General features: G+C 39.5%; 1 protein-coding gene across 8 annotated transcripts in view; it reads right to left on the bottom strand.

Moving 5' to 3' along the window:
* Positions 1–23,797, bottom strand: part of LOC107697366 (histone-lysine N-methyltransferase, H3 lysine-36 and H4 lysine-20 specific-like) — a 36,655-nt gene extending 12,858 nt beyond the window's left edge. For 2 of the 8 annotated variants that reach the window (XM_016498126.1, XM_016498132.1), the window contains exons 1-12: positions 9,078–9,217; positions 8,823–8,953; positions 6,502–7,102; positions 6,055–6,196; positions 5,364–5,536; positions 3,431–5,273; positions 3,225–3,337; positions 2,843–3,125; positions 2,500–2,600; positions 2,073–2,118; positions 1,375–1,562; positions 814–939 (exon numbers count right to left, since the gene is read on the bottom strand). In XM_016498126.1, coding sequence (XP_016353612.1) covers positions 814–939; positions 1,375–1,562; positions 2,073–2,118; positions 2,500–2,600; positions 2,843–3,125; positions 3,225–3,337; positions 3,431–5,273; positions 5,364–5,536; positions 6,055–6,196; positions 6,502–6,819 — 3,333 coding nt within the window. In that variant the 5' untranslated portion in view covers positions 6,820–7,102; positions 8,823–8,953; positions 9,078–9,217. Of the gene's footprint in view, positions 1–813; positions 940–1,374; positions 1,563–2,072; positions 2,119–2,499; positions 2,601–2,842; positions 3,126–3,224; positions 3,338–3,430; positions 5,274–5,363; positions 5,537–6,054; positions 6,197–6,501; positions 7,103–8,822; positions 8,988–9,031; positions 9,218–9,819; positions 9,827–23,787 lie in introns of those variants that run through there. The other 6 variants (XM_016498130.1, XM_016498127.1, XM_016498128.1 and 3 more) reach the window with 6 other exon arrangements.
* Between the last annotated feature and the right edge of the window lie 155 nt (positions 23,798–23,952).

The raw sequence follows: 23,952 nt of genomic DNA on the forward strand, positions 1-23,952 counted from the left end.
CGCATAAAATTCAAGGCATTAATGTTTGCCTTCAAAACCACCAATGGCTCTGCACCCCTTTACCTAAATTCATTCATTCAGACTAATGTGCCCTCTAGTCTAGAAGCTTGCGTTCTGCAAGTGAACGACGCATTATTGTGCCATCTCAAAGAGGCACAAAATCACTTTCACTGACTTTTTCATCAGTTTTTCATCAGTTCATCATTTTTTCAACTGTTCCCTCCTGGTGAAATGACCTGCCCAACTCAATCCGAGCAGCTGAGTCCTTTAGCCATCTTGTGGGGAAGTCGTGGCCTAATGGTTACAGAGTCAGACTCGTAACCCAAAGGTTGCGGGTTTGAGTCTTGTACCGGCAGGGAAGTCGCTTTGGATAAAAGCGTCTGCTAAATGACTAAATGTAAATTCTATACTTTCTATTGTAGTTTGATTGTATGTATTCCTACAATAACTGTGTACTCTCAAATGTCCAAGAAAAAATAAAAAAGATAGACAATAAAGGTTATAATGGTAACTGCAAAGTCCACACAACAGCTAAAACAATAACGATATAGAGGAATGATTTCAATTAATTTTTTTTAGCTGATGAACACATTATTCATTGACAGCCATACAGAATACACCTTATTTTAACGAGCTTAAGCATTTAAAGTGGCAGACAACATACAGTGGGTACGGAAATATATTCAGACCCCCTTCAATTTTTCACTCTTTGTTATATTGCAGCGTACCCACTGTATGTATTATCATCTGCACTATAGTTACAGTATCATTACAGTTATCTTTCTTGGTGTGAACAAGTTTTAACACACCTACCTGGCACACATTCTCCTTGAGTAAAGTGTTGCCACCTTTCTCCCCTGAGAGCCTTTTATCCGAGACTCCTTCATGGGATTTTGAATTTTCTTCTTCAGAACACAAGCCATAACTAGATTCAACCATCTGAACAAAATGCCACATATTCAGGTTAGTTAAATAAGTGAGCATTTAGGAAGGTTGATTGCATTTTTTTTTAATTGAATTATTTGTATTGTGGTACTGAATGCTGCATTTCACTCTGTGTTCTTAGAAATCAGATTTATTTGTTTTTTTAATCAAAAACATTTTTTTAATTGAACATAATGCTGCACAAGATTGACATGTTAACAGACTATGTGAGAAGCTATGGTAGTTACAGTGGCCACTTTATAACGCACACCTTTCTAATACTTGTGGCCAAAGATGATGTTGTTACAACATCCACCTGTTGACCATGCCTGTGTATTATTGCTGCTGTATGATTGGCTGATTAGAAATTAGCATTATGAAGTAGCTGTTTAGGTAATAAAGTAGCTACTAAGAAATAACAGAAGTATAAGACTAGCTCATTTTACTGACCTCTGAACCTGAGCATTTGAGATTGTCTGAACCATCCTCAGCTGATTCTGGGTTAACTGCATCAGGCATTTCAGGGGCAACTTCTGTCTCCATCTCTGTGCTTTTGAGGATTGGGGCAGTTGTTGAGTCGATTGGCTCAAAAAATAGCTTGTTCTTACTTTTCGATGTTTGTTGTCCCATTCCTTCATCTACAACACAATTGAAACACACATTCATTCAAAAGTCAATCAAGGCACCAAATAAAATTGCTGAAACGACGAAATTACTGTTTACAAAAAATGTTCAGTGGCTGCCTGTCTCCGCTCTTCTGGTACCCCTAAAAAATCCCTACTTTAGATTTGAGACATCTTGTTTCGAAAAGATTATTTGAGATTCAGGCTTCTTCACGTTTCCAACATCAATGGAAGAAAAACTCATGATTTGATATAACTGATGATAATTCACTTATCACAGGCATTATGAAAGCCTCTTCTAATAAGACTTCAACTATTGAACTGATCTTTATCCATATTCACCTGTTATCAAGTTTGATCAGTGTCAGTTAACATGTCATTTGGTGGCAATGGTCTCTATTAACAACTTTCACGAAACGGGGTCCTGGAATTTTCTCTGGTTGTTGGCTATGTCTCAAAATATTCTTAACTTTATGATTTTAATAATTTAACAAACACAGTTTTGAAAGCTTTCAATGGTCAAACCTGAATTTGTAGATTGTCCAGATGAGCAAATCTTCTGGGACTTCACCTGTGAATGATAATGCTATTAGCCCAATTTTCCATTCATTAGACTAAACAGTACCACTTTAGTTTAGAGACTAATTCTAACGATTAACTAGTTGCTTATTAGCATGCATATTGCTAGCATATTTATTAGTACTTATAAAGCACATATTAATGCCTTATTCTGCATGACCATATTTTAGATCCATTAATCCAACCCCATACCTAAACTTAACAACTACCTTACTAAATAAGCAGCAGTTAGGAGTTTATTGAGGCAAAAGTAGTAGTTAATAGTTAGTTAATTATGAGAATTTGTCCCCAAACTAAAGTGTGACCAACTAAACAAACTAGACTACAATTGCAAGAAGTATGTTTTTAAAATAGTTATAGTTTAAACAAGTACCTTTCTTTTAGGCACAATAATTGGTTCAGCTTCAATGGAGCTTTCTAGAATCTTTTTGGAGGGTTTCCGTTGTCTCTTTGTGCTTAGACACACACCATCACCTATTTAAATGATGAAAAATCATTTATTTTTGACTGTTATGTTTGTTCTGATAAAAATTACTGAATATGGTTAGCCCTAAAAATAAATTAAAAAGCAATAAATAGTGGCTCTGGCTTGCAATAGGTCTACATATGGCCATTGCAAAAACAGAAATGTTTGAGAAATATCAAGTATTTTCCAAACTTTCATAACATTTGTGACTTTCTTCATAATTATGTAAACTTTCGAAAGAGCTACTCACCAGTGGCTAAAGCATTTTGTCCTTGAAGCTCCTCCTTATGACAAATTTCACCACATGGGGATGGGATTGTTTCTGGAAGTGGAGTTAGCGTGTCTACAGACAACACCTGTCTCTCTTGACATGGCGTGGTATTTATTGAAGGAGTGCTCCGAGACAGGTCTTCTGGAGGAGGAGTCTGCAATTCTGGCATGGGTCTTGACACACATTGTTCTGTCACCTGAGGTTTCTGTATACTTTCGCCAGATGTTTTCTCCACTGGGCCACTGCAGTTGTTGTTTTCAACCTATTCATAAGTTTAAAAAAGTTGCCAGAATGTTAAAATTACAGAATACAAGAAAACTTCCTCATCATCAACTTGATTAGCTAACATAAACTGAGCTACCTTAGTAAAGGACTCAGGTTTCTTTTTTGCTTTCTTCTTAGTAGAAAACAATTGATCATATTCCTCTGTCCATTCTATGAGTCTTTTGCTAGGTTTTCTAATACGTTTGCATTCTGTGAAAAGCACAAACATTTTTGAGCCCACTCAAAATTTCACAACTACACATTATCCTTAGATGATGTTGGCATGGATTACATTTACCTTACCTGTTGTGATGTCATTTTTTTGAGAGTTGCCTTGAGTATTTTCAGATGCATTGATGGTAGTTTCCTTCCCAGGCGCAAAAGGACAAGACTTAATTGTATTACCCACCAAAACATCACAATTTTCTGAGGGTAATTGTTCTGTTTTTTTAATACAAGTACCTTTGACTACATGTAATGCTTTGTTACTGACTTGGCCAAACTTTTGCCAACGCTTTTTGGGCACATTAGCCGAGAACTTGGAGTCTGGTTCTTCTGAGGGCAGGTGAAGTTTGTCAAATGTATCTTTCAAGTGGATGTTTGCTGCGATCTCAGTGGTTTTCTTTTTCAAACAATTTTTTTTGCTAGGTCTTTGAGCATTTTTTGACACAGAAGAGGTAAGCTGAATTTCTGGGATCATATTTGTCCCAGATTTCAGTTTCATCTTCTGTTTTGATGCAGTTTTGCCCAGTTGACATTTTTGTGTATCCACGGTGTTTACTGTGGTCATCTCATCCTTTACATCCAGAATCAGTGATGGCTCCTCTTTAATAAGTTCATTTATGGGTAACGGTTCTATTACCAATGCGGTTCCATCTTTATCCCGGCTATCATGCATATCCTTGAGCATCATTAGAAATGTGCTAAACTTATAGTTTGCATCAGGATGAAATGACAAAGGCTGGCCACTGTGATCATTTGTTAGTGATTTGAAGGTTATTTCTTTCATGTTCTCCACATCTTCCATCTTTAAGCGCAAAGATGGAGTAGAACTAGAAGATGAATCAGAAGCATGACTCTCTTGCTTGTATTTGGATGAATAAAAGGCAACAGGTGCTTGAGATATCAAAGAAGCTTCATCTTCAGATTTGACAAAATTTGCATCGTCTTTAAAACTCAGAAGATCCGATGATAGCTGGGTGCGTATGTTACTTTTTGAGTCCTCTTTCAGATCGCAGCTTGCTGTAGTTGACATCTTCTGTGAAGGGATATGGTTGTCTACATCTGTTGTTTCTGGCATCGTAACGTCAGAAGAAGACACACAATTTTCTGTTTCGACCTTTGATGCTGACTCTTGGTTTATCAGTTGTTTCTTCATCCACTCTGCCTCCTCCATCGCCTTCAGTGCTCTTGTCATCAGGCGACTACTTGCTGGAAGGCACTTCACTCTCCTATTGAGAGCTTTCTTGGCTTCAGTAGATAGATGTTCAAGTCCAGTGATGTGTTTGTCTTTGGGTTTCATGCTTATGGAATCTGGCATCTTAATTTTACAAGATACCTTCCCGAAAGAACAGTTCACAGATTTAATTCCAGCACGACTAAGTCCCCCGTTGACCTGACCTTTCCCTGCTTTGCTAAACCAAAGGCCACCCTGGTTCTCCATGTTCTTCTTTACTTCTTTGTCATTTGTAATGGGAAGTTGACTTGAGGTTGAGTTTGATTGATTAACAGCAGAGTGCTTCGAAATTTGCTCAGTGCTTTTGGGACATCTGCGGATCTGTGGTACAGAATCAATGTCAGAGTAGGGACTGTCCAAAGCTTCCATAATCTTATCCTTCTCACAATGAAATTCCTCTGATTTTTTAAAATGTGTTGAAGACTTTCTCTGTTTCTTTTGGTTTTTAGACCCCTGATTATGTGGTAAGGTGTTCATGTGGTCTTTTTGTGCAACTGTTCCATTGGTCAGAGGACTAATGTTGGGTAATTCCACAGGCACAGACACTTTGTTTTCTGTATTATTTGTAGTTCCTTCAGTGATTGTTTTGGTGAAGTCTGAGCAGAGAGTGGTGACCCTTGGCTTCTCCAGGAGAAGTGCCTCTGCTTCAACCACACTAGCTCTCCAAGAGTTCAGAAACCGCTTGGGTATCTGCAAAGTAACCCAAGAGTAACAATTTCACAAAGGTTTTAAAAAAATGTCACAATATCTATTTAATTGAAAGGACGTTTCAGAAATTACAGAATGTCTGGAGTTTTCGTCTTGTTGGCGTCCGTTTCCTCTCACCATTGGGAGATTGTTAAATTGATATCCACCCACAAATATATGAGTAGATCGCTCAGGGACCCACGCCTGTTCTTCAGGTTCCCCAAATGTCTTGAGGAAATACTGCCGATTGGTCCTATCTGGTGGCTCTGAAACACAATCGCACAAAGAAATTTAAGGAAGGACAATTCGATAAAGAGTTGTTTAGGGAAGTCGTGGCCTAATGGTTAGAGAGTCGGACTCGTACCCCAAAGGTTGTGGGTTCGAGTCTTGTACCGGCAGGGATTGTAGGTGGGGGGAGTGAATGTACAGCACTCTCTCCCACCTTCAATACCATGACTGAGGTGCCCTTGAGCAAGGCACCAAACCCCCAACTGCTCCCTGGGTGCCGCAGCATAAATGGCTGCCCACTGCTCCAGGTGTGTGTTCACGGTGTGTGTGTGTTCACTGCTGTGTGTGTGTACTTTGGATGGGTTAAATGCAGAGCACTAATTCCAAGTATGGGTCACCATACTTGGCCACATGTCACGTCACTTTTTTAATTTTTTTTAATATATATTTTGGGGTGGATTACGTGGAAAAAAAGCCATTGAAAATGTTGTGAATCTGGTTCATGAAGTTAGAAATGTGTGTTCTGTGGTTTTGTCTTCTGTGATTGTATACTTACCTTTAATTCTGTGGTAAACTCCCTCAACTGGGTGAACAGTCACCTGACATGGCCACCATGGTCTACGGTTGAATTTAGCCCATATTACTTCACCCTCCAAATATTTCACTGGTGGTAGAGCCTTTGTTTTCATTTTTTTTGTCTGCTGGTAGACATCATATATGAATGAGATTAATTTACAGCTGAATAGTTTCAGTATCACCTAAAAAAAACATTTTTCATAAAATATTCAATATGATCCATTCTCTCCCCAAGCATAAGAACAGTTTCGAAATTGTCAAAATGTAGTGCCCTCTAAGCTAATTATTATGAAAATTCCATTTCTAAGATTTTACATGTTCCTCATTTTAAAAGCTAGTGCCACAGTTGACAGTAGTATGAAGAGATATCTAAAAAATATTTGTAGTGGTTTGATGTTGGGGATGGTGGGACAGAACCAGAACTTGCCATTATAATCCCAGCAGGCCTGCTCACAAGAGAAGAAAGCCCACAATCACTTGTAGACTTGTCTTCAAATACAGCTTCTTGCCCCAGAAATGAGCGACCCTTTGAAATTTTGCTTTTAGGCTTGACATCCAATTTTGTTGAGCCACACAAGGCTCTTTCCAGCTGAGATCCAGTCTCTGGATCCATAACTTCATCCTCGTCCTCATCTTCAAACAGAATTGACTCAAAGTGCAGTCCATTTGCAAACGGACTGGATGAGTCCAGACTAAAATCAGGACTGGGTGGGGACGTGCAGCTGTCAGTCAAAGCTGCATCCATTTTTAGACAGACGTGTCAACAACTCAGTCTGGCTACCACGCCCCCATCTGAGTTTCTTGTGTGTGCACTGTCCCATAAGCCTTGTGGGTCCCTGTCAGGCAGAGGCAGGTCCTAAATCCCAAAGGTCAGATCGTTAAGGCTTCTCTACGGACGTTAAGTGAGTAAGCTTTTGCTCTTAGACTTTAACCCTTAGACAGATGAGACAAGAAGGGCCAGTGTTAAAGCCAAGTGTCTGTCTGCTGGTTGGTGATGTTTTCCATGTACTTTCAAGTGGATCAGGCACCTGTGGACAGGTACAGTTACTAAGAGTATGCACATGTGGGTGGATCATAATGGCACTGCTTCCTACCTGAAAAACAAATTTGTGTATACAGATAAACATTCACTTCATCTGTGTGTGTAAAAAACAATTAGAGCATAACAATTCTAAAATGAATGCTGATAACAATACACACCACTAGTCAAAGTTTTCACTTGACTGAAAACATCTTAAAAAGGAATTTAGATTTAAAGGCTTACAATATGCTTAAATGCTTGAAATTAGATCAGCAGACAAATTTGTGCGTGCTTATTTGTGAATTCTTTAAAAACTGTAATCAAAATTTTGAATTGGAATAGGAATTGAAAAGGAATAGCAGTAATAGTAAATGAAAGCTGCCAACAAGTGCCCAGCATTGTTGTTTGCAAGTTTATGCCTTTTAACTACATATACAATATATAATTAATTTTATGTTTATATAATTACATATTTTCACTTATTTAAGAATTATTAAGCTGAAAATTTTGGGCTAAGATCAGGACTTTGTCTTGGCTATTCCAAAACATTACATTTCTTCTGCTTTAACCTTTCAATGGTAGACATACTTATGTGTTTAGAGTGGTGGTCTTGCTGCAGGAACACTTCATTATTCATCTTTATGGAATGAAATTTCTGGTATAAGGCAGAATTTATATTTCCAACAATGACAAGAAGGGCAAAGCTGCCCAAACCATTATACCGCCACCACTGTGCTATATGGGTGGGATGAGGTTCCCATTATTGAAGTGTTTAGTTTTCGCCAACTGTTCATTAAAACCAAAAAGCTCTATTTTGGACTCTGTGCACAAAATATTCTTCCATTAGTCTTCTAGCTCATCCACATGGCCTTTGTAAAATTTCAGACAGGCAGCAATGTTCTTCTTGGTGCTGCAGCAATGTCCTTCCTGTCTACTTGATGGTGGGCTGACAAACCTTAGCCAATGTCCTGAAGATCTTACTCTGAGGTTCTTTGTGACCTCCTTGAATATCAGTCTATATGTCCAGCTTTTGGAGAGATTTTTGTAATTGACCATTTCTTGGTAGATTAAGAAAGTGCACTTGTATTCTGTGAAGATTTTTGAAACCCCACTCTATAGAAATGTTTTGTAACCCTTTCCAATCACTTCTGAATCATTTTGCTTAACAAATAAGTGGAATACACAACATAAGTCAATGTAAATATTTGTGTATCATTTATTTAATTGGATCTATTTATCTAGTTACATGACTTATACTGAGATTTTGTTTTTTTTACAATGTAGATTAAATTTATGTTGAAATAAAGAAATTTCAACATAAGAACTGTAGCGTGACTGTACGTTCGGCCGGATTAATAACGTACTGCTTACTATTCCTAGTAGGGGCAGTATGGTAAACGAACATATTCCATAAAACAGGAACGCAGCAATGAAAGCGGGCGCACATATATGACAGAGCAAAGACTGAACTCTGACTCACACAATTCACATGAAGAAGTACAACATGACGAGATACAGTAATGACATACATGTACAACTGGCAGCGCTGGGCTCATTGTCACGCGTGCTAATCTCATCAATATTTATATGATATTATATGAATAATATCTCTCTCCCGAACAAACATCAGCACGAGTTCACAGAGTTACATCGGTCTTCTACTTAATATTTCGTTATTTTAAAACATACCAAATGTGATGCCTAAGGAAACACCGATGGAATCTTACCATTTACATGTTGGCCAATGTCACTGATATTGAAAACTCTTCGTTTGTGCGCGTGAAATGACCTTTTTTTTCAAATTGTGAAAGTGGATCAAGAAAATCCCAGCCGCAGCTGCAGTAGTAGGCCAGAGAACCTGAGAACACATTCATAATATCATCACTCTACACCTTCAAAATAAAAACACATCAAACACATGCATTAGAACACTCACACAGAGAGGAACCTGTCCAGTGCGCGATGTCTGAGTCACAACGTACCTCTTGGGTTACGATACGGACGTTGTACTTTTCATTTTCAATGATTATGGTTTCCTTGCTGTCGACCTGCCCCTGGTTCTGTTGCAAGCCCGTGACTGTATGTCTATGAACAGCAGCCAATCGGCACGGCAACCCAACCCCCTGTGAGAGGAGCTCTCCTCAACTCCTATGCTCCACTTTATCCCCAAATATATTTATATATTTCATAAAACCATCAAATGTACGTTTAACATAACATTTGGCGTCTTATTAATACTATGTTCCCACTCACTTGCAAGAAACTGTGCTCTTGTAACGAGCTGACATTTCTACCCATAAGTGATCTTTTCCTTATAATCCTCTTCTGAAATAAACCCAAGCATTTAACCACAACCTGGAAACACTCGGAACCGTATGAAATTACGCGATTTTATTCAAGTTCAGCGCTCTTGATCATTCAAGATGGAGTCTGCCGTGTGCTGGCACAGGCCACAAAGTGTTAAATTTCGATTTTAGGTAGGACTTTATATATTCAAGAAGTTGTGACTCGTCTTTCAAAGACGCTTTTTACATTAGAGTTGATCAAATGACTGCGCGTGAAGACATACACGTGCGTTCAGCAGTGCTGCGCAGTAAACGATGGCGTGGTATATGTATTTATATATACTAAGAGGATTTTGTGTGGCTAACAAACGAGGCATACAAAAATACCGCAAGCTGCGCAGCACAAAGCACTTCATTCGATTCGACATATGAAAATGACATCGAAACTATATTATTTGGGCGTCTAAACATGTAAACAGCGCGTTTGTTTTCCCAGCTCTGCCGTTTGTTTTATTTATTTATTTTTTTCCGAGGAGAGGGAAAATGGAGGAGTCCGACATCATCTCGACGATTGTGGCCGAGTTTAATATCGCGTGAGCGTGTTAATGTGACACTGGAGCGCTTTAACGTTACAAGCAAACAGATTTCGATACCGTCAGCGATACACATATCTGGTGCTTAACAACATGTCTGTTCCAAATCCTGCATCACGCAAAACCTTTACTTTATAGTCCCGTGAGGTTTATTATAAGGGAGCGCGTGTTTGAGGTTTGGGAAACGTTGTCATGTCGACTGACGACTTCGTTAAAGATGTTTCTCGCTAGCACCTCAAAAGGAGATTTGCGCAAGATGTCAATATTAGCGTGGAGCTGAGGGAGAAAGTGTTTGAGCGCTGTCTGTGGGCCTGCTGCTTTCCGCTTCGCCTGAACAGCGCCGCACCTGACAGAAAATACACCCGAGCTCCAGTAAAGTTTCCCAATCTATATATAACCGTAATATTCTTTCTCTGTCAATTGTAAAGCGAGCGAATACATATTCCTCAGTCGAATATGGCAGGCTGTACATCTAGGCATAGAAATATTGCACACTGACTGAAATGAATGATTAGGCCTACTCTTTGATATGAATAATTTGGCTATTCTGATTTTTTTTGCTTCTTGTGTTTAAATTTGAACAATATTACATATCATTAAAACTGTATGAATTCTTAATTATGACTGTTATAATAATACATAATAAATAAATAAATTTGGTATAAAAATTAATTAATTAATTAAATATTGATGAAATAACACAATTTGTGTAAAAATAAATGTTGAAGAACTTTGGGACACAGTTTCAGTAAAAGATATGTTATCCTTTTTTCATTTTAAGTCACTTTGGGATTTCATATTTATATTGTTAAATCTATTACTCTGCTATAAAAATCAACAATAGCCCTTGCAATTTTTGTTTACAAGTATTTCATAAATACTCTCTCTCTCTCTCTCTCTATATATATATATTATCTATTGTGTCAAATCTCTATTGTGTCTGGAATGGTAAATAAAGTAAAATAAATAAGTATTGGTTTTTGTTGTCATATAAGAGTTACATCCATAGGGCCTTTTAACTCCGTTGTACCCTGCCATATGGAACACTGTGTGTGAGGGGTTAAATCCTAAAAAAAAAGCAAAATTTTTAGTCAAAATTTGATTTACAAAAAAAAAAAAGAAGATTTAAAGCTGCATAACATAGGTATTAAAAGGCCAAAGTGAAAGGTCCATAAAGGTCACGGATGGAACACTTTTGTTAAAGGTAATTTTATAAAAAAAGTTTTATAAAAAAAAAATTATATATATATATATATATATATATAAATAATAAAACAAATCCAAAACTGTAATGAATGTAGACGTTTTTGCAAATTTATACAAACACTAATATATTTTGCCTGTTAATGCATAATGCATACTTTTGAAATTCATAAATAACTTATAAATTATATTACTATTTTGCTTATAATTGTCTTATTGTTTATATTGCTCTTTTCGGATTAATTAATACCACGCTTTTAGTATTTCTCAAGCCTAAAATGCGCATTGTTCTTTCTTACTCCCCCTAGTGGTGAGTCAGTTTTGTCTTGACCTATTACCCTTTATTAGATTACAAGACTTTTGTTGATTTTGTATTTATTTATTTATTGTTGTAGACTCATTTAGTGTATGAACAAAATTAATCAGAACCTGGATATTTCACTTTCACAAAATGCGTTTAAATAATTTTCATCTGATAAATACAACAAAAAGTTAATCCAATAACTGATATTAATAAGAAATCAGTATATCATTAGGTTAATTATAAGAAAACAGAATTATTAAACAAAGTTATATGTAAGTGTTATATTTTAATTGAAGGCCTACTTAATTAAAATCTTTACAAACTATCAAATGTAGTAACAAATGTTACTGATAGGGGGCAGTACAATCCAGCAAAAGAATTTAAGAAGCCCACTGCCCTGGGCCTTGTCCCAAATGGCACACTTGATAGGAATTTGCATTCGCTCATGCATGTCCATGAGGTCTATGTCACCGTATTGATATATTTCACATTTTATGATTTATGATTTCCCACATCAGTCCGTCCACTTGCAGTGTCTGTAGTGCAGTGGACTACTTCCAGACAGTATATGTGGCATTGTTACCAAAAATTTTGAGTGGCATTTAGAACAGGGCCATGGAGTCTCCTCTCACACTGATGAGAAGGGGCTATCCTACACATTACGCTAGAATAGATCAGCTGATCTGCTGAAGGTGTCTGGTTGTCACCATCTCTCAAAGAGAGTTCCGGAGTCTGTGTGTAGAAGTCTTTTCCTGTTGTTTGAGATTCCACTCTCCACCCCCGTTGTTCTCCTCCTTAACCTCTGACCCTCGCCATCCCAGCTGACCGCTGTCTTCATTTGTGACAGCTCTCTCCTGCTTTCTATCTGTCTCACACTCTCACTGCTTCCCTCCTTTTCCACATCCTCTCTTACTCAACTTTTTAAACAACCCAGTGTCTTGAATGATAGCACAAATTGGCATGAGTGGTTGAGAAACAAAACTAAATGACTCACTCAAAGTTTTATTGTACATCCTGTATAAACAAAGACTGTAGATTTACAGCACAAAGGCTTACAGAAACTTAATGCACAGCAAACTGTTCACTTCTGTGCAGAGGAATGTAAACACCACAGCTCAATCCTGGTTTTAAACCAAAAACTACATAGATAACAATACATTTCAAGTTTAGACCTGTAATTTGACTTCATGTGGATGAGGAAATTATATTTTGCATGCTACACTTGAGCCAACTGACTGTGACGAATGACGTCTTAAGCTCATCTTGAGTAGGGTTATGTCCTGTCTTGTGTTTGGTTATGATTCAGAGTGTTTCAAAATGTTGCCATGTGTGGAATCACATGCAGGCAGAGAGTCATTCTCTCCACTAGATGGAGTCAATCACTCTTTCATAGATGATGTGCAGGCCACTGTACAAAGATCATTCTGCAGTGAATACTGACTATTATTTATAAGCATTCAAACGCATATCCATTTTTATTTATAGAATTTGTTTAATTTTCTTACATGGAGTTTGCTTGGCTCTTCGCTAAACTCAGTCCGCCCCCTCTCTCTTGGTTGGTGTTGTTAACTTAGACAAGCTTTACAAAACATCCCATAGGAGCAAATTGGAGATTTCTGTGAAAAAGATTTTTTTTAGTAAAATAAGCTCATAAAGTGGTAAAATTGTTGGATAGTATTCATACATGGGATAGAATGAATTGTCGTGATTTTTTTCCACCTAAACAGCTTGATTATTTGAGAACGGTCATTTCCGGGTTATTTTGAGAACTTTTTAAAGAAGTCTCTTCTTCTCATCATGGCTGCATTTTTTTTAATCAGAAAAACAGTAATATTGTGAAATATTATTGCAATTTAAAATATTGTTTTTTATTTTAATATACTTTAAAATATAATGTATTCCTGTGATGCAAAGCTGAATTTTCATCAGCCAATACTCCAGTCTTCTGTGTCACATGATCCTTCAGAAATCATTCTGATATGCTGATTTAATATCAATATTGGAAACAGTTTTGCTGCTTAATATTTTTTTGGAACCTGTGATACTTTTTTTTCAGGATTCTTAGATGAATAAAAAAGGTAAAATGAACAGCATTTATTCAAAATAGAAATCTTTTGTAACAATAAACTACCGTTCAAAAGTTTGGGGGTCAGTATTTATTTCTTTTTATTTTTTTTAAAGAAATGAATGCTTTTATTCAGAAAAGGTGTGTTAAATTGATAAAAAGTGATATTAAAGACTTATATTATTAGAAAAGATTTATATTTTAAATAAACACTGTTATTTTGAACTCTATTCATCAAATAATCCTGAAAAGGGTATCACAGGTTCCAAAAAAATATTAAGCAGCACAACTGTTTCCAATGTTGATAATTAATCAGCATATTAGAATGATTTATGAAGGATCATGTGACACTGAAGACTGAAGTAATGATGATAAAAAATCAACTTTGCATCACAGAAATACATTTTATTTTAAAGTATATTGAAATAGAAAACCATTATTTTAAATGGTAATAATACTATACAATATTACTGTTTTTTTTTCTGTATTTTTGGGCAAATAAATGCAGCCATGATGAACAGAAGAGACTTCTGTAAAACACATAAAAAAATCTTACTGATCCCAAACATTTGAACAGCAGTGTGTGTGTGTGTGTGTGTGTGCGTGCTTGTCCGTGAGAGCGGATGCAGGAATCAAGTGTATATATATATATATATTCAAATTGAAGTCAAAACCATTCAAATGCAGATATCCTCTATATAGACTTACATTAGAAATAAGCAAATTCTGGGTGGATGGCAACAGTTGCAAAGGTAGGATTGAACAGAAATGTTTAAAAGGTAAGGTATAGCGAAAGTTCATTTTTGGTAGCAAAATCTCCATTTTTATTGGTTCATGTTACACCATATTGTTCTTACCTTTTAAACATACTGATTCAACACTTAGCATATAGAGTTGATACAATTGTAAGCCACATAGAAATAAAAACATAACTGTTCTTGACTGCGTCCCGCTCACACTAGAGTACACTTCTGTTCTCATCACTCAAGCACTTGTCCATCAATAAAATGGGCCTGTAGCTGAATGCCAAACAAGGCACAAAACCACACAACCGTCTTGATGAACCAACTCCCGCTTCCTGTCATGGGAGACCATTAAAAAAATGTCATTTCAATTACCCCTATTCTGTGCTATCCAGAGCCCGGGTCTTTCATTATGGACACTGACTTGCGCACATGCACACACATAAAAAATGCGGTGAAAAGAAGAGGAAGTCTTTAGGACTTTCAAAGCACCATTGGCGGGTAAAGCCTCTTGTGCCCAGAGAATGGGAGCAAGATGAATAACACGAACAGGGAAACAGCCACCTAACACAAAGTGAACTGGAGTAGTCCATTCTAGTCGGGCGAGAGGGTCGACTTCTTCAGGGAGCGTGAGGTGCGGGGGGAACCCGGGGGTCCTCAGGAGCCCAGGACCTGTTCTTAATGAGAAATTCCTGGGGATTTGGAGGGGCGCAGAGGTCTTCATTTTCTCACTGCGCCCACAGGCTCCTGGAAATGGGAGGTGTGGGCTTCTTTTGAGTATCTGTGGGGTGAAGGAGGGGAGCGCTATTGAGATGAGGGTGGGTTGGGGGTGGAGGTATGTGGTGAGATTATGTATATGAGCTTGGGGCTTTTTGAGAAGGTGGAGGTGTCCCTCTGAGAGCTAATTCTCAGAGTGTCTAATTAAAAGAATAAGCACGAAAGATGAGGAACGTCATGTGCAGCTGGGCCGCCAGGAGCTCCGCTAAGAGGCCCCGGGGCTCCTTACTTACTTACCATACAGCGTTGAGAGCATCTTGGCCTGAGCTCCAAATCGGAGGGGCCGGACATTGTGTGAGAACAACTGCGGAGCTCCTGCTCGGACCGAGTACAAACAAACCCCACTGGGCGGCTGACGGCTGTTCAAGGCTGGGGATGGAGTCCCCCTTTGGGACTCTGGCCCTGAAGGGCCTCTGCATGTGGGATGAAGCCAAGCAGTTAGAGCCAGGACACAAAGCCCAACATGGGGCATGCCACAAAAATTAGCTGGAGACTCATGGCTTTGGGCGATTCACATCTTTACAGAAATCTCTTCATAGAGTGTATTTGCAGATTTTAGTAGAGTTTAGCACCGTAGGGGGTGAAAGATGCAGGGCTAATGTAATGACTATTTGTTGGATTTTGAGATGCAAACCCACTTATAAAAACAGTCTTTATTCTTTATGTCCAGTTTGGGCTGTTATTTCAACATTCATGTCCCTGTATTTTAGCAAAACTGCTAGCTCTGAGAAAAGGTCCAGGAAAACCAGAGATTAGATGTTCTCAGACTTGGTCCTCTTTTAGCTTTGTATGCAGATGAAGGGTATCTGAAGCATTCCCTTTCCATGTTTAACTATGCATCTTTGAGTTTTTGTGTGCGTCAAAGACAGGCTTATAATTCAGAACCCCTAATTTAAAGGGATAGTAAAAATTCTGCAATAATTTTCTCACCCCATTGTCCTTCCAAACTCATATGACTTTCTTCTACAGAACACAAAAGAAGAAATTTTGAAGAATGTTTTTGTCCATATTATTAGTTAATGTGACCTACTTTCAAGCTCCAAAAAGTACATGAAGTTAGCATGAACTACCTGCTGTGTTGTGTGTCTTCTGAACTGATATATTCACTTTCTATAATCAATAGATTGATGACCAAAATTGCAACATGAACCTCAAACGTCATAAAGTATGACAACCAGTGAGGTTAGGTTTGAAACAAGCATACACAGATGTTGATCAATGTTTAGATTTGATTGGAACTTGAAAGTTTTGGACCCCATTGACTTCATGCTACATCAGCTTTTTTGTTCCTCAGAAAAAAGAAAGCCATATGAGTTTGGAATGACATGAGGGTGAGTAAATGACAACATTTCTGGGTGAACTACCCCTTGGATTCAACTTTACACATTTGCATCAATCATGATATATTTTCTGAGATTCTGTGTCGATGACGTGAACTTTCAATGCTCAACACGGCTGAACAAGGCTGACAAGAAAGCTGACCAGAGCAGCAAGTCAATGGTGTGAGTCAATGGAAATGCCTATTGATATGTCTAATCACTCTTATTTGGACGTGCACTTTGCTCTCTCTCAGATCTCAGCTGACCTGGTTCGCCTGAGCTCGGCCCATCTCCAATGTCTGCTCTACAGGCCAGAGCGAAGGGCAGGACACGACGAAGGTGTCTCGGTAACAGTCTGCCCTGCAGGATGAGTCTGTTCAACCCCTCTTTTGTAGACAAAAGCCAGAGGTCTCAGTTTGGCCTCTGTACAAAGACACTGTGCTACTCTTGGCAGAACTATAAACATCCTTTCCTTTATGTGGGACACTTGCCGTTGGTTAAGGAAGGACTGGAATAAACAGCGCCAAGATGTTCTTCCTCTCCTAAATCTCATATGCCCAATTAATTCGTTTATTAAGGTGGGGGAAAACGTGTGTGGCTCTTCTCGGTTGTTTCCAGACAGGTTTAATGTGCATTTAAGGCTGAACAATGGGCTGCTCATTCATATGCAAAAGCAAGGTATACGGAGCAAGCCAGTTTTTGTGGGCATTGACTCAGACACCGATTGAGGGGCAGTGGGGCATGACGAGAGGCCCTCCCCGTATCTGCCCGTTGCAGCTCTCTCTGCTCCGAAAATAAGAAAGGGCTGGTCTCCACACAGTGAGATGGAGTGTGGGGGAGATGACAAAGAGCACAGCCGTGAAATGGCGCTTGTAAAAGACTGGCACCAGCCCCCTCATTGAGATGTCAATCTGAATCGTGGTTCTGTGGGATGAGGCCTGTCATATAGCTGTTGATGAGACAGTAGAGGGTTTAGGGCTCCTCGCTGGTGTGGCGGGTCACGAGTACTTATATTATTCTACATGTGTCTATTCTTTTCAAACAATGTAAATGTGTATTTACAAGTTTTGATTTTGAATCCTACATTTTTTTTAATATAGTCTCAGACTTTTGACTGTGTTCAAAACATATCTCCTTTAATATATCTCTCACATTTCATCATAATATTTTTGTACCTACTGTTCTCCAAAACATTGTTAAAAATGTGAATGATTATTTTAAGGTTAGAAAGTTAGATAACTGGGCAACATTTAAGAAACTCCTATTCTAAATGAATGTAATTAATTTCTGCTAGTTGATTTTCTATTTCACTGTAGTCATAAAGCATAAATAAGATAAGTGATTAATATGTGAGCTCTAAGACAGTTTAATTGCAGCCAGTTCCTTGGAATCTAGACTAGAGTGTGACAGGACCAGTGTGTGTGTGTGTGTGTGTGTGTGTGTGTGTGTGTGTTTCTGAGAGCGAGAGAGTTTGTGTGTGTGTGTGTGTGTGTGTGTGTACTGGTGTGGGTGAACAGGGGCGGGTCACGATCTGATGCTGTTGAGAGCCTCTTCCTTCCCACCGCTTAATCCAAACATGTTTCGGGATGGTTTATACTTTTATATTTCATTTTGTTTGGTAAGTCGTCCTTTGCTTTAATGATAGCAGCACTCAAGCTGCATGAACATCACAAGTTTGTGTAGAATCCCATAGTCATATTATCCAGCATGATTTGAGAATGATCATCTGACCATCTGACAGCAGAATTTTTATGTTGAAATTAATAATTTTTTTAAATTATATATATATATGTATATATATATATATATATATATATATATATATATAATAGTTTATACATTAAAATTTAAATTACGTGTGTATATATACATATATTACTTATATTATTCTACATGTGTCTATTCTTTTCAAACAATGTAAATGTGTATTTACAAGTTTTGATTTTGAATCCTACATTTTTTTTAATATAGTCTCAGACTTTTGACTGTGTTCAAAACATATCTCCTTTAATATATCTCTCACATTTCATCATAATATTTTTGTACCTACTGTTCTCCAAAACATTGTTAAAAATGTGAATGATTATTTTAAGGTTAGAAAGTTAGATAACTGGGCAACATTTAAGAAACTCCTATTCTAAATGAATGTAATTAATTTCTGCTAGTTGATTTTCTATTTCACTGTAGTCATAAAGCATAAATAAGATAAGTGATTAATATGTGAGCTCTAAGACAGTTTAATTGCAGCCAGTTCCTTGGAATCTAGACTAGAGTGTGACAGGACCAGTGTGTGTGTGTGTGTGTGTGTGTGTGTGTGTGTGTGTTTCTGAGAGCGACAGAGATGTCAGTACTACTTGCTTCAGAATTGAACCTGATGGACAGAGAGACAAAGAGACTGTGTGTGTGTGTGATTGAGACAGAAAGACAATATAGATGTTCCTTAAGGCTATAAGAACGGAAGCTGACCGACAGGAGGCGATAAGAATGTTAGACAGAAACAAAAGGAAAAGAGGCCTCGGAAGACCTGCAGAAACAAAGCAAGATTTTATTAGCCTAGCTTTCATGTAAATGTCTTTATTTGTTTAACTTAAAATGCAGCTTTTTACATGCAAATATGTGCTTTGTGCGGATGGAGGAAGACGGAGATAAACTGACGGATGAATAATAACTCGTACTCAGTGAAAAAGGAAAAGGTCTGTCATCATTATGTCATATGTTTCACGTCAAATATAAGCAAATTATTCTTATGAAGTCTTATCTTATAAAGTATAATTTCCACATCACCAAATGAAGCAACAAAAAATGTAAACAGAACTGTTTCCAAACAGGTTTCTTGAACACTCTCTCTGTCTGCCATTTGGTCAGACAAACAAATAGTCCTGGCCCAAGGTCACACCGTTGGTTGGGTTGCTTAGGACACTTAAACAAACACAACATGTTTCAGCACTGCAGTGCTACATGTTTTCAGAGAAATCAGCTTATTAAAGGCTTATTTAACCAAAAATAGTGTGACTTTGGCTTTTAATATTTCCTTAAATTCATAAATGCAGAAGCAGAAGTAGCCTATGCTTATACTCTGAGTTTCTGAATACACCTCTGGAGAAGGTGGTGATTGTTAGTGTTCCTGTTGGTGAATCTTGTGTATACATTTATTTATTTTTTTATTTTTTGCAGAAGAACAGATTTTGTTACAGTTTCAGTTATGCTTAGCTTTTGTTGGATTTGGTCACTTTCATTTGAAATCCTTACATGAAGACATTCTTTTAATGAAGTCTACTTTAGTTAACTGTAATGTAAAGACCATAGAAAACGTAGTTTTGCAATATTACTTAATTACTTTAACAATTAATTTACTCAAGATTACAGGTTTCCCTTTGCTGCTGATCTGAAAACAGTTTTGCAGCATGTCTTTTGATGGTCAAAGTTTAAACTATGGTGGGAAGACAGTGTTCTAGGCCGCACAAAAGGGCAATGTCTATCTCACCATTCTCACAACCTTTGCCTTGGAGACTGACACTACTGGTCATGATGACACTATTCGTCAAGTCACTCATAAGGTTTATTTCAGGTCATTGTCTCCACTAAAAACAGGAATGGTTCATTGGCTCCCCCCTTCTTGTCTTCCATTTCAGGCTCTGCAGTAAGCAATCAGAGGATATTTAACCACACTCATTGCCCCTTTGTGCAAAACTGCCTCAGGCTCTGGTTTCATGATATATGAAGAAATATACCCTATATTGTAGTTTCCAAAATACAAAAGTGGCATGAGCAATATTCATTCGCTTTAGCCTTAGTGTCTATTCTGCATATATTCTGAAGACTCTTTTGAATATTTATTGTAAGACATCTTGCTTCTCGTGTTACCTCTTTTGTTTTAAGTCATTGCGGTTGTCTTTGTTTGGATGATGGCGAAACAAAGTGTTTCTGTTTTAGCACTCACAGTATATGAAATTAGTTTGTTTTTCAAATTTGTGAATACATACATTTTTTCCAGATGGCCTATAAAACCATTTCTGTTTTAAATGAAAATTGCCGCACCATCTTGGCATAATAACCCAAGTGTGAGGAAATGTGAAGATTTTTTTTTTGTTTGTTTGAGAGGAAAAAAACTGTAGTAAACATTTTAATGTACATTGAATTTTTCTGGCCTTGACTTTTGTGGTCAAACCAACTTTACACAGTGAGTCTTTCTCTGCTCTAGCATCATCTGAGGAGAACATCTCCATTCAAAATGTGGCAAGTGACAAGAACTTAGAAACAGGGACATGTGGAACAACTTTGGTTGTGGGCACAAAAACAAAGAATATGTGTTCCTGCTTTTAAAAATAGAAGGCCTATATTTTAAAGTAGGGTTTGGGCCTTCGAGAGCAGCTTGTTTGTTTAGACTGGAGGTAGTAATGTGGTAGAGGGAAACCAGGGAGACATGCGAGGAATGCAGCCAAAGCCTGACTTGGCCCCATCAAAGCCGAGGCCTGCTGCCCTTCTCAGAGCTGTCCTCCACCAATGCACCCCTCCATCCACAGAGAAAGAGCCTCTCTGACGGCCCTCTATGGAGCCTAATGGCCTCTCAGGGCCTGAACAATGAGGGACAGTGTGGATGGATTGAAACCGTTAGCCTCCCGCTATCTGTTCATGTCGCTCTTAAAGGTAGGGTAAGCGATTTTTCAAAAACGCTTTAGAAAACTGATTCGGGCCGAGTAGCAAAACAAACTTGTAGCCAATCAGCAGTAAGGGGCGTGTTTACTCATGATGTGGAGGAGAGAGTGTTCAGTGCACAGGACAGACATTAGCCAAGCTGAGCGACAGAAAGATAGAGATGGCGGATAAAAAACAAAAGAGGAAAACGTCTGCGGAACAAAAGAAGGCTTAAGGCAATAAGGCAGCGGAGCCAGCGCCGCATCCACACACTTCGTGAAAGTGTGGATAGACCGAACGGAAGAACCTGATATTGGTATGCCTCGCCTCCGAAAGCAAACCTCAGGAACTTCCTGTGTTGAGGAAGAATGGATACATGGAAGTATGCATCCTTGAGATCTATCGTGACAAACCAGTCCTCGGACTTGATTTGAGACACAATCTGTTTGATCGTAAGCATCTTGAACCGAAATCGTTTGATAGCGCGGTTCAGTAGACGCAGATCTATGATCGGACGCAACCCCCCATCCTTCTTCGGAACGATGAAGTAACGGCTGTAGAACCCTGATTCTCTCGAGAGAGGCGGAACACGTTCTATGGCCCCCTTCCTCAAGAGAGTATCTACTTCTTGTTCCATTACCAGAGCCTTGGCCTTCCCACCGACCTCGGGCAGAGCGGCCACTCATGACCGCTCCCGAACCCGTGAGGGAGGCGTTAGCATTACACGATGACAAGGAGCCCCCCGCAACGTGCCTTGAGACAGGAACCAAGGTTTCTTCCACATGTCTAAGGCACGTAAGCATCACCGCATGACCTTGATTGTGCGAAGCGGGTTGACCCTCGGGGAAAACCCTTTGGTCCTGAGCCACCACTGCAAGGGTCTCATGTACAGCAGGCTAAAAGGTATCACGTTGGACGCAGCTGCCATCAGACCCAACAGTCTCTGAAACTGTTTGACAGTAAGTGACTGACCTTCTCTCACTCCCCTCACGGCTGTGAGAATCGCATCGATACGAGCAGGAGACAACTGTGCCTGCATCGTTGTTGAATCCCACGACGTTATCTAACATTAGGTGGCTTGTAACACTATTAGTAAACATGAACATAACTTTCAATTTTGTACATATATTATTTGTTTCTAATTAAATGTATTTGTTTCAATTTATGTTAAATTACACTTTATTCCATTTTAAAAATTCTACTAACTATTAGTACGTTTGCAACTACATGTCAACTAACTGTCATTAGAGCATTAGTATTAGGGTGAGTAGAATACAGTAGGTTGACAAAAACTTGTAAAATGTTACTTACTGTATAGTCAGTTGAATATGCATTGAGGGCCTTTCTCGAGAGGAGGAACACGTTCTATGGCCTCCTTCCTCAAGAGGGTTTCTACTTCTTGTTCCAATACCAGAGCCTGCTCGGGGGCCCACTAATGTAGGAATAACCCCATTGAAGCGAGGTGGGCGAGAACCGAACTGAATTCTGTAACCGCTCTCTACAGTCTGCAGGATCCATTGTGAGTTTCCACGCTGCCAGAAAATCTATTAAGGGAACCAGTCTCTCGAGACTGGCGTCTGGTGTTACTAGAAGAGCCACTTCGGTACCCTGAAGCGGTTGACCGGCAGGGAAAAACCGATCTATGCTCTCTAGCGCAATCATCTGAGGGGGTGAGCTTTCCCATGCCGTACCGTCGCCGGGCGGCAGCTGGGAATTTTGCTCGCCGGAGCCTACTGGGCCCTGAAGCACCGGGGGTGGCAGGGGCATCAGTAAGTCTCCCCAAGGGCACTGAGGAGGATCGGGCACCGTATACTGAGGTGTGTACCTCTCCTCCCCAGGGTGGGCTGCTCTTGCGGTCCTGATGGTGGAATTGTCAGGACCGTATGGCCGAGGTCCTCTTAGACATAATAACGGTCCGCAGATCTGTTTTCTGTCTAGAAGGCCCCGGCCGAGAGCGCCGCCCCGCCCCTTGATCTTTCTGCGGGGGAGTACGGGTCGCAACGCTCTGTTTCTGGGTCTGGCAATATTAGGAGCTAGACGGCTGGGACTGCTCCCGCTCAGCAGTCCCAAATACCTGGGGCCGCTCTGTTTCTGGGTCTGGCGATATGAGGAGCTAGACAGCTGGGACTGCTCCCGCTCAGTAGTCCCAAATACCTGGGGGTGGTTGCTTCTTCGCCTCCTGAAACCTCTCGACGACAGTGTCTACTGCACCGCCGAAGAGGCCAGAAGGCTGTAGCAGGGCATCCAGCAGGAAGAATCTGTCCTTATCTTGTAACTCGGACAGATTCAACCACAGGTGTTGCTCCGTGGCAGATCTGTGGCATGACGCAGTTCGGCGACTGCGTCAGATTCCTCTCCCTCCCTAGTGTCCAGGTCTTTTAGCAGGTCGGCCTGGTACACCTGCAACACCGCCATAGTGTGCAGACACGCACCAGCCTGACCTGCTGCCGTATATGCTTTCCCAACCAGGCTGGATGTTAGTCTTGCTGGCCTGGTGGGAAGCTTCGGGGCCTTCAGGGACGTTGCTGAGGACGGGGACAGATAGCTCGCGAGCGTCTGTTCCACCCCCGGCACCGCCCCATATCCCTTCTCATTCAGCCCCGTGATGTTAGAGTAATTAGATACAGTGGGGCTAAAGAGTCGGGACGAATATGGTTTATTCCACGATCTCGAAAGCTCAGAATGGAGATTGGGGAAAAACGGAAGGCCCGGACATGAAGATTGTGATCTTGATCTAAGGAAACGCTCGTCCAACTTGCTTTTGGGACGAGCGTCCTGTTTCTCGGCTGGCCATTCGATGTTCCGTTTAGCTACAGCACGAGTAACAACCTCCACGAGCTCCTCATATGCGAGGGACTGTGGTGGCGAGTCCACAATCTCCTCCGTGTCGACGCTCATCACATCAACCTCCTCGGAGGAAGATAGATGAAGCG

The sequence above is a fragment of the Sinocyclocheilus anshuiensis genome, unplaced genomic scaffold, assembly GCF_001515605.1.
Source record: "Sinocyclocheilus anshuiensis isolate Anshui unplaced genomic scaffold, SAMN03320099.WGS_v1.1 scaffold1095, whole genome shotgun sequence".
In the NCBI taxonomy this organism is placed as follows: Eukaryota; Metazoa; Chordata; class Actinopteri; order Cypriniformes; family Cyprinidae; genus Sinocyclocheilus; species Sinocyclocheilus anshuiensis.